Below are 12,053 nucleotides of genomic sequence, written 5' to 3'. Positions count from 1 at the left end.
CAGAATCACCTCCCTTGACCTGCTGGCCACACTTCTTCTGATGCAGCCCAGGATACAGTTTGGCCTTCTGGGCTGCGATCGCACATTGCTGGCTCATGTTGAGTGTCATGGGCTGTGTGGCAAGAACCTCCTGGATTGCCTATGCCTGGCTGTGCTACCCTTCCAACAGATGTCGGGGTGGTTGAAGTCACCTATGAGAATCAGGGTCTGTGAACGTGATGCCGCCCCTATCTATCTATAGAGAGCTTCACCACTCGGTTTTCTTGGTTGGGTGGCCTGTAGCAGACCCCCACTGTAACGTCCCCTGCTCCTGATTTCCCTTTAATCGTGACCCAAGGCTCTCAGTTGGCTCTTTATCCATTCCTAGGCTGAGCTCCATACATTCTAGCTGCTCGTTAACATATAAGGCAACACCACCTACTTGTTTGCCTTGCCTGTCTCTCCTGAAGAGCCTGTAGCCTGCCATGGCAACACTCCAGTCGTAGGAGTCATCCCACCAAGTTTCTACAATACCAATGAATCATAGCCTTGGAGGCGTGCACACATCTCTAGCTCCTCCTGTTTGTTCCCCATGCTGCGTGCATTTTCATAGAGGCACTTCAGCCATGTCTTCGTTGAGGCTGACTTGGCTGGAGCAGCTGTAATTACTTTGCGCTGCTCTCCAGGCAGCATTACTGTGCCGTGTATTAACGGTGCCTCCCCATTGGCTACTGTTGGTCCAGGAGCTCCTGGCTCGTCTATGTAAGACTTTAAGCATGCTGCAGCATAGCCAGCACGTTTTGGAGAGATTGTAACTGTAATAGTTACAGTTTATATTGTTGACTTTTTTTAAGCTCCTACTCTGGCAGTAATGAATAGGATTATAAACTAGAAGCAGTATAAAATTACCATTGATTAAACACTAATTTTAGATACTAAATTTTTTTATTTGTATTTATTTATTTGACCAAACAGAGCAATCTGAACTTATCTTTTGACTATTCCAATTTGCAGTAATTTTTTAATCTATAAAAGCTTCCAGTAGGTATAAAAAAAAAACACCTACTCGCCAGAAATTACTGGGTAGAGTATTTTATGTTCTGTCATGGTACAAAATGCTCTGATCATTCTGACTGGAGACCTATATGAAATGTCCAAGTTGATGCACAGTCCATAAACACACTATTCTGAGAGCTTTTCTTTCTAGTCCTCTGTAGGATGTTTCATAAGGTTACACAAATGTAGGATCTCAAGTACACAGCACAGATGATCAAGAGATAATTTCAAAGCTGCTGGTTAACCATTATGGACAACAGTGAAACCTGTATTTGAAAATACACTGTTAGTCCCTGCTGCCACCTGGATACTTAGAAGCGTATGGTGATTGGAAACACAGAGAGTTTGCATACCAACTCTATCGATCCACAGCATATAAGAACAACTAGAAAATGGCAGCTATCATCATGCTATTTTTTACATGGCAAATACTTGGGAGATGTAAATTTCTAGATGCAAGGGGCATGCAAAGCTCTTTTCAACCTTTGTGTCTCACATTCTCAATTACTTCATGTGCAATCTGGTTGCAGCTCAGGCTCAAGGCCACCATAATTAACTTGAGAAAAAAGAATAAAAAAAATCAACACTATAGAAAATATATTTGTGCAGAAAAGTATTATACTTTATGTGAAATTTCCTTATGGCTGGCTCACAAGAACGCATATGTTGCAATTTGGATTCATCTACCTAGTCACAGGAATGCATTTTTAACCACCTTGCCTGGATTTGTGATTTATATTTAGGTTAATAGAACCTTCATAGCTTATGTAACGTATTCCTGTCACAACAAGTAAATTCTCACTGCAAATTAATTATACAGTATCTTGTAGTGAGGTTTGAAATCCCTTCTCGGTTCCATGCTGGCTCAGCTACAGGCTCAGAACTACGCTGCAGGTTATTACTTGATCCTTCAAGTATCAGCCAGCTAGCTCAGATGCATCTGTACTCTTCTGCAGTCACTGCAATAGAGGTGTATCTGTACAGGCAAAGCTGATAAAACAATGCCAAGACTAAAAGTTATTTTCAAAATATTTATCTCTTTTTACCTCTCCAGCATTAATCACCAGTAAAAAAATAATTTCCAAAGCATGCCACTGTGGACATGATTAAAACAATTTTTAAGCACTAATATTTACAAAGACAAAATGTGTTATGGAAGAGAACCTGAGCAGCATGGAAGCTAAGTGCAAATAGTCATAAAAACTGTTTATTCAACTAGCAGTTGTGCAACGCATGAATGATACAATTCTTTTCTACCTTCGCTTGCCCTTGCAGGCCTATGTGGTTAGCTAAGCAGAGGAAGATCTTCAAACCCAAGGTATCTGTAGTGATGTCATGGTTACATTATGCACGCATGTCTAGAACCACATGACACAGATGTCAAGCTTTCTTTTTACTAGAAAAAAATTTCTCCTAAAGTAACAGGAAGATCAAAGAACACAGCGAACCTCGCTAAGCATATAGTCAGATGGTTGTTTGCAAAAAAGCTGCAGCAGAGACTACCTGTTAAATGCCTATTACCCCTTTGTCATTTGTGAAACAATAACAAACAGGGTAAACCGCTTCCAGTAAAAAGGAAAACAAATCAGCTGCTTCTTCAGGAAGCATTTAATTTAGCTTACCTTCCTAAAAGCTCAGATCACACACACATTTAGTGACTCCACTTCCAATTGCAGAGTGTAATTTCCTAAATCATGACACCTGCTCAGAAGTGAAGTCACAACTTGCCTGTGGCTGCCCTACTTTTCTAGTCACAAGACTGCTTAAAAGTAGAGCTCAGATTTTTTGCAGATTTTTGGTCAGATAGAGGCAGAGTGTGAATGGACAGTATCTTATAATGAGGGGTGTGGGTGCTCTGCATGGATGGTGAAAGTCTAGCCCTGAGCGCAGTGCTAAGGCAAATCATAGAATACCAGGCTGGAAGGGACCTCAGGGATCATCTGGACCAGCCTTTCTTGGCAAAAGCACAGTCTAGACAAGATGGCCCAGCACCCTGTCCAGCTGAATCTTAAGAGTTCAGTGATGTGGAATCCACCACTCCCCTGGGGAGATTATTCCAACGGCTAATTGTTCTTACTGTGAAAAATTTTCCTTTGATTCCAATCAGAATCTCCCCTGAGGTAATTTGTACCCATTACCCCTCCTCTTTTCCTTGTAAAAAAGGAGTCTCCATCTTCTTTGTAGCCACCCTTTAAATACTGGAACATGGTGATAAGGTGTCCCCTAAGCCTTCTTATCTCAAGGCTGAACACACCCAATTCTCTCAGCCTTTCCTCGTATGAGAGGCTTCCCAGTCCTTTAATCATCCTGGTGGCCCTCCTCTGGACTGTCTCCAGCCCGTCCACACCTTTGTTTGTATAGCGGGCACAAAAACTGAACACAGTATTCCATGTGTGGCCTGACAAGTGCTGAGTAGAGTGGAATAATGACTTCTTTATCTCTGCTAGTTGTGCCCTTGTTGATGCAACCCAGCACCCTGTCGGCTTTCATTGCTGCTGCAGCATGCTCTTCACTCATATTAAGCGTGTTGTCCACCAGGACCCCCAGGTCCCTTTCCACAGAGCTGCTCCCCAGGAGGATAGATCCCAGTCTGTGCTGTACTCCTGGATTATGTTTTCCCAGGTGCAAGATCTTACATTGTCCTTGTTGAAACTCATAACATTCTTGTTAGCCCACTCTTCCAGCCTATCCAGGTCTTCCTGCAGGATGGCTCTCCCTTCCAAAGTGTCTACTTCCTCACTCAGTTTGGTGTTATCAGCAAACTTTGTCAGGGTACACTTGATCCCATCATCCAGATCACTTACGAAGATAGTGAAAGGCATTGGACCCAGTATCAATCCCTGGCGGACCCCGCTTGTGACAGGTTGCCCGTCTGAAAAAGAGCTATTTACCACCACCCTCTGGGTGCAGCCCATCAGCCAGTTCCTCACCCACCACACAGACCACTTGTGTAGACTGTAATGCATCAGTTTCTCTGGGAGGAGGCTGTGGGAAGCTGTGTAGAAAGCCTCGGAGAAATCCAGGTAGACAATGTCCACTGCTTGCCCCTCATCAACTGAGCAGGTTATTTTGTTGTAGGTGGTGATCAGATTTGTCAAGCACGATTTGCCCTCGATGAATCTGTGCTGGCTATTCCTAAATCACATGCTTTATTTGACTTGTGATAGCCCCAGGAGGATTTGTTCCGTAACTTTCCCAGGAGTTGAAGTTAGACTGATAGGCCTATAATTTTCTGGATCCTCCTTTAAGACCTTGTTGTAGATGGGAATGACATTAGCCTCCTTCCAGTCTTATGGGACATCCACTGATCTCCACAACTTCTCAAAGATTATGGATAGCAGTGTCACAATGACATCAGCCAGCTCTCTTAACACCCTCGGGTGGATATTGTCAGGGCCCATTGATTTGTAGGGGTCAAGCTCCTGTAATATTTCTTATACCTATTCTTCCTTCACTGGTGGTGGGTCTGTGTTTGCATCAGCCTGGATTTTTGTTCCCAAGGCCTGGGGCCCAACAGTGCTGGTAAAGACAGAGGTGAAGAAAGTGTTGAGAACCTCTGCTTTTTCAGCATTGTCAGTGACTAATTCACTTCTCCTGTTTAACAGTGGGCCAATATTTTCTTTCTGTTTCTGCTTGTTGTTTATGTACCTGAAGAACCCTTTCTTGTAGTTTTTGACATCTCTGGCCAGCTTCAATTTGAGCTCAGCTTTTGCTTTTCTAACTGCATCTCTGCATGCCCTGGCAGCGCCCTTGTACTTCTCAACGGGTATTTGTCAAATACGTGATGTAGATGTGCCAAAAGAGTTTGGAAGAACACAGAGTTGTAATGCAGAAATACCTAGCTTTTATTCTGCTCAAGGCTAAAAAAAATCTGCTAGACTTGCTTTACATTCTACTCATTTGAAGAGTTTAAAAAGCTAGATATTCATAGTAATATTCTGTAGTCTCAAATTTCTCACATAGCTGCTAGTGTTTTCAGTATATATTCCCTGCAGCCTATGGGAATATTTTTTTTTTTTAAAAAAGGATGCAATCACATCACAAAAACTGCATAGGCAACTGTACAGTTAATGAAGATAATGCTATTTCATCCAAAAATGTGAATCTATCCACACAGTTTATCTTCAGCTCTGCAAAACTATATGAGATAAAAATCTTCTACCAGTGCTCGTCTCGGCTGATTTTAAGTTGAATTTTTTTTTTTATTTTAAGCCATTTAAAACGCTTGAGAAGGTTATTAGAAGCAAGAAGATAACCATTATACCTCTTTTAAAATATTTTTCAACAGATTCAAAAGGTATAATATGATCATGTTTTGGACCTGAAATTTAAAATGTGTGGGAGAAGGATTAGTAAAGGGAGAGCCATTCTATAAAAGAATATAAAAGCCTTTTGCTAGAATATAAACAAATAGCCTTTTGCTATGAAAGTTTGCCAAAATTTCATCAAGTCATATGTCCCTGGAAAATATCTCTAGGCAGATGTCCGGTAGATGCTTTTGTCCTGTCCACCAAGGATGTTCCATCTGGAAGGTAATGTCCCTGCCAAACTGAGCATGTGCAATCCATTCCAAATAATTAGGCATGCTTTGCTCTAGGAAGAAGAATATTCCGTTGCAACTCTTCTTTGTGAGTGGAAGAAACTATGGGTGTGGAGAAGGAAGACAGAAAAGGGGTGAGAAGTATGACTATATTTTCTGTGTGTGATTTCCTTCCGTTGCAGAAAGCCAGGGAGGAAGGACCTGAGGGAGAAAGCAGCCATACTGGAATGAAGGAGAGTGAGAAAAAAGAGTGACATAAAGTAAGGAGAAACAAGTGTGAGGGAAGAACGGGACAACAGCACCTGGCATGACAGAGTTGGGAGCTTAAGTGAAAAGAGTAAGTACATACAACTGACAGAAAACAGTAAGTTCTGAAAACTCCAATATACGAGATAAGAGCAAAAGGTGAAATCCAGCGGTCACTTATGAAGAGACTGAGAATGACACACATTTTCCCCCCGTGTAACTGTAACGCCTGCCTCATACAAGATGGATGCTGCTTTGGCTCTGAATTGGGACTAAATGCCAAGTGGGACTATATTTATTGCAAAAATAAGAATCTATATTTAGCTGAGGTAATGGATGATGAGGTAACGGACTACTACAATGGTGTCAATGGAGAGACAAGACTGTCTTTTATAAAATGAAGTAGAATTTTGCCGTATTAAAAAAAAAAAAAAAAAATCTTTCGAATTCCATCTTTACCTCACTTTCATCTGTGATAGCAGTGCTGCTCAGTTTAGTTGAATGGCATTTTAAAGATGCACAGCAACCTACAACTGGGGAAACACCAGTAAATTCTTACCACTACAACTGCCTTTGAAATTAACTATGATGTTTAATACACGTTTAAAGAGGAACTATAACGTAAGAGGTAAAAGTGCTGACAATCCCGAAAAATCCAGCATGAGGTGACCTGTGTTTGGTGATCAACTAATATTGTTGTACCTCAGACTTCTAGCTGTAATGTAGTGGTATTTATGCTATTGAAGAAAATCATCATCAGTTGTAAATCCTTTAGATTGGTGAAAGCACTCTAAATGTAATTACTTATTTTATATTCAGTGCATGGTTTAGCTTCTTAAATGGGTTTAGGCCATACACAGTGTGAAAAGATGTAAAAAAAGAATAATTATCCATATGAACAGATCCCAATTAAGCTTAATTATGACATTCTATGATACCCAAGTATCTGTTATTTCAAACTTATTCTTTCAACGTGGCTTATTGGATTCAACTAGAATATTAACACACTTCATCAGATAAACTGCAAAGGAAACAAACACAAAATCACTATTTTATTCATTAGAATTGGTTGATTAAATGCAATTGTAAGGGACAAACTGAAGTCTCCATTGTTAGTATTTACCAAATATGAGCCGTAAACAAAACTTTTGTACAGACTGAATTACCATTAAACGTTCATTGAAAAGTTCTGCCTGTTATTTCCAAAAATCATACTGCGTTATGCTTTTCATCCTTAGAGTGATTCTGAAATACTAAATTTCAAAAGTAAAAAAAAAAAAAGAAAAAGGATGGGGTGAAACATTTGCTACTTTGTAGTAGTATAATTTTTCCCCCTAGTAATCTTTAATAAACTTACATCTGAAGTTTTTTTCAACCTTTGATATTTATATTTGATGTAGTTAGCAAATGAAAGTTATGACATTTACTAAATGATATTGATGCTTTTCTCACTAAATCCTGAAAATTTATTCCTCAAATATTGCAACTAAATTTCTAAAAGCAAATAAGAAAATATAATTAATAGATAGATTACGCATATATTTAAATACAGAATAACAGAAGTAATTACCTTTCAGTATCTCCACTCACTGTGTCCCCTGCTCTCTGTAGAAGAAAAACAAACAGTATTAAGCATGACTAAAGACTATACTTCCTTCGTGCACTCAACATAGCGGTATCTGCAGCGAAAGAAGTCACAGAACTAAACCACAGTTGTCATTCTGTAACTCTAAGGAAATGGAAAATTTATTTCAATTTCTAAGTAAATGTTATTTCACAATTAAGATCATATTTAAAGCAGCTTGCATCTGCACTTATAAAGTAGTTTCAGCTGCTGTATAATTGTGATCAAAGCCTTTAAAAATAAGGGAGCTAAAAATTTGTTAGAATGTCTATGTTTGCAAAAATGTTAATCTTTGAAAGGGAGTTCATTAAGTGTAAAGGACAAGTATGACAATATAGAATACAGAATTTCAGAAGAACAAACTGCAGAGGATTTTAAGAACAATTATGAACCTGTCATCAAAACTTTCTTTAATGCCATTTTTATATAGTTTTACATATCTTGATTTACTACACTGGTTATTCATGTAAGGTTTTGAAATGAACATGTCTTTTCGTAGTAAGTGAATCAGGATTAAAAATAACATCTTCGACTGTTTTTGTTACTTTAAACAAAGCTTTATGATGAAGAAGTTTTCCCATAGCTAAAAAAAAAAGTTTCTCATCTTGAAATTACAATAATGTATGTTTTAAAATTAATATGTATTTTTTTACAAATGCAGAAATCTGCATCTGAAAAATCTTTTGACTATATGCTTTCTGAATAACCAAATCGGAAACATTATTTTTTGAAAGTATAATGTTCGGTTTTAATATCACTACTTTAGGCATACTGTAAGACATTTGATAACACATGACTTCAGAGAAGAGTTACAAAACTGAAATGCACGTTGCACATGTAAAAGACGGGAAGTCTGCTGGGTCTAGTTAACCACATGGGCTATTACATAGGTTTATTCTAACAGCATGCATTTCCAAGAGCACTTTAAAATGTTCAGGGGACAAGCACACATTTTGCCACCTCCCTCCTTCACATATCCCCCTGGTGTATCCATATACAGAGTCATTTATCATCTTTTACCATGCTCTTTCTGCTGTAGATAATAGATGATGTGCCACTTGAAGCAGGGCAAAAAAAACCCTTAAGTGATCAAGTTACCCTGGTAATAACTGCTAAGTTTGCAGGGAATTGATGATACCACAATACTATTAAAATGTCTGAGGAGTTTTGTTCATTACTTGCTTGCACTTAGTAAGATTAGACTACTTATCTAACACAAGATCAAAGACATTTTCCCCTGAGCAGGGCCATGTAGATCTACATGACTACGTTTTCTTCTTTTCTGTATTGGGTTTGTGTGGCAGGATTTTGGTAGCGGGGGGACTACAGGGGTGGCTTCTGTGAGAAGCTGCCCAAAGCTGCCCCCATCTCCAACAGTGACCTTGGTTCCAAGACGGACCTGCTGCTGGCCAAGTATGAGCCCATCAACAACGGTGGTAGCGCCTCTGAGATAACATACTTAAAAAGGGGAAAAAAAGTTACTGTGCAACAGCAATTGTAGCTGGAGAGAGGAGTAAGAATATGTGGGAGAAACAACTCTGCAAGGTCAGTGAAGGAGGAGGGGGACGAGGTGCAAAGATTTACTAATGGCAAAAATTTATTTCCAAACATATGAGGGTACTGACAGCCTCTATAAAGTAAAAAAATGGATAACTAAATCAGTACATGAAGTTTTGTAATGATCATTGCAATGATCATAGGGCTGAATATTAAAGAATGGTAAGCACTCTTCCTGATTTTGCAGCTGGTACATTCTGTGACATGTGACGTGCCTGTGTTTTGGATAAAATGTTGCCACAGTTAACCCACACTCATGCCAGAGAATGTGTCATGGCAAAACTGTCTACAATACAACATAAATGACACTGACTTGAAAGTTTTTACTTATATAGGCTTTCCTGTCTCATGTTCCATAACAATTTGGATGCTACGTATTTTACAAGTTACTCTTGTTGCCACATTAAATACAATTTATTACTAAGAAATTTGCCTTTTACTTGTTCTGGTAATTGATTCAGCTAAAATATCCTAGCAAATGTGAGTATCAAAGATAGTTACCATTCAAATATGGTTATCTTAGCGGATGGAAAGTAATGAAATGGTGCCCTTACGCTTAAAAGCAGGGAGTTCTCCTCTCTCTCTCCTCGCTGAAACCGAGCAAATGTAGGAACTCTACGTTGAGTTGTTGAGTACACAAAACTATAACAGGCTTTCCTGAGTGCTATAAACAACTTAATCCTCCTTCAAGTACACTGAAATCCAGTCTAAAGAACTTATAAAAAAGAAAATATACCATCTAGAAATATTTATATTTTCTTGAAGCAGACTGTAAGAGATAACAGCATACATCTACAGCAAAATATCTGAAGAGCTTCAGTAAAATCCTGCATAATAAACTTTGGATTTCTGCTGCTGCTAATGCACTGTTAAATACGAACGAACCAATCTGATCATTCCTGGAAATACTGTGGACAGCCTAGTAAAACATTGTGTGGCCAAACAAGTAAAAGAACTTTGACAGCAGCACTACCCATTATACTGTTATAACAATAAAATTTATTCACACTTGAAGGCTCAAAGGTTTTCTTATCATATGCCTCTTCCTTCTAGTGTTACTAATTTTAGCAACTAAAAGTGGGAAAAATAATTTGTCAGCTTAAGTGTTTCCCATTCTATTTCTTAATTAGTAGAGGCCTTTCTTTTCTACAACTGCTCCCAAAGTAAAAGCAAAGTGTTTTCCAAATCAGGGTTTATTCACTTTCTCTCCCAAAATGGGACTCATCCCACACTCCCTTCTCCGAGACAGCTAAAATAATCCTCCTTGTTCACACTGAGCTGGACATCTTTTCACCACCTGTATTACAAATTTTCACTACCACTACAGAATTAGTCCCGTTACTTATTTCCTTCCATAAAAATGCACAAAGAACACCTATATCATGGGTAATCACCTTGGATCATGGTTCTGAGATTCCTTTTGATCAACTATATTCCATATACCATTAGTACAACTGTAAACGATTGTTTGGATGTTGTGAACTTGCATATATTAGACTGATAAAGACCTACTAAAGTGAAAGGTACTAGAGGTCTTTCAACACCATTAATTTTTTGCATTAATGAGCACTAATTTTCAAAGATATTGAATAATCTAATCTGATTAATTGAAGAATAGTCTGTAGTAGGGAAATTTTCCAATGGCTCTATAAGAGTGGGGAAAAAAATGGGTTAACCAATTAACTACTCATAGATTATGCAAATTTAAACTGATTATTAGTTCACTGCAATTTAGAAAAGAGCAAAGAATATCTGTATAAATACCAAGGGAAAAAATAGTTGGTAAGAGTACTTGAAAGGTATTTGTTTTAAATATAATTACAATCCTAGCAATAGAAAACATATTTATGAACTTTTAAATTTTTATCAGTATTGAATTTATTAGGAAAAAACCTCTGCTCCTGACTCATTACTGACATAGATGTTATTACCAGTATTTAAGTACGAACACTAAGGATTATTACAGATTTACATACTTATATGTATGTATGACCTTTTATTTGACTGAATTTTTATCCCTAAAGAAGCTATGGTTGAAGTAAAATCTAGTTGTTAGCTTGAAATGCCAACCTTATAGAAGGATTTCTGATAATGAGTGTGGAAAAAATCCACACATTGGCATTTCTATACATGTGTACATACAAGTATAATTAATTTCCTTGTGTAATTGCACTTCCATGCACAGATACAATACTGACAATGACCTATATGTGGTAGACTCCTATCTGCAATTTCAGCAACCTTCTATATAATTTGTTTGAACAGGTGCTTCTTAACAGTGTTATATTCCTGGTATTTGGATAACAAATTGCCTTATCCTAGTTCCCAAACTAAAACTTTACTTCATCTTACTAAAAAGCCACTTTCATGACTAGTAGACATGTGGGAGGCTCAGGAAGCACAAGTCTTGTCATGCTGTCACAGACTATAAAGCACAAATTCTGTGAAATTCAGGTCACTGGCACCTATCAGCCTTCTTTAGAGTCAGCTTCACATTTATGTAGCTCTAGGGATTTTAGTGGATCTACTTCTGACTTACACAAGTAGAAATGGAAGGAGAATAAGGCCTATACAGTCTAATGAGCAGATCTGATGATCCTCTCCCAAAGCAAATCTTGTGGATACTACTATATATCTGAAATTACTACAAATAACTAATAAACACAAATTGTTTCCTTGAATCAGGGTTTCATCATGAAAAGAAATATCTCTGAACTGCAGAGATAGTGTGAAAACATTCAAAAGTTATTCTTTATTTGTTGTTTACTAGTGGAAGAGACTAGAATGGTTGGTAATGAGTCTAGAATAGTTTGACAATGAGGTAATAATCTCAATGGTCAAATGCAATATATTCATTCCATCTCAGTATATCTTTTATTCAGATGCAAAAGATTCTTTTACCTTTATTACAAATACTGTCCTTCTCTTCTTCGATGCTCAGATATTGAATTCTCTATAAAAATGATTTCTTCTCCATCTTTAACTCACATATTAATTATCCTAAGCATTTCTTTACATTATGTTTGTTCAAAAGTGAAACAGTAGCCTTGT

At 37.9% G+C, this 12,053-nt stretch overlaps 1 protein-coding gene across 1 annotated transcript in view; it reads right to left on the bottom strand.

Moving 5' to 3' along the window:
- The window catches only part of LOC309675922 (connector enhancer of kinase suppressor of ras 2-like), a gene marked incomplete at both ends in the record, with an annotated part of 216,230 nt that overhangs the window by 36,810 nt on the left and 167,367 nt on the right, over window positions 1-12,053 (bottom strand). The window contains one exon of the mRNA XM_082488349.1: window positions 7,392-7,426. Within this exon, the coding sequence (XP_082344475.1) occupies window positions 7,392-7,426 (35 nt within the window). The remainder of the gene's footprint in view (window positions 1-7,391; window positions 7,427-12,053) is intronic.

Source organism: Vanellus vanellus (assembly GCF_965231255.1).
Source record: "Vanellus vanellus genome assembly, chromosome: 10".
Classification (NCBI taxonomy): Eukaryota; Metazoa; Chordata; class Aves; order Charadriiformes; family Charadriidae; genus Vanellus; species Vanellus vanellus.
This window is presented reverse-complemented; position numbering and strand designations above follow the sequence as displayed.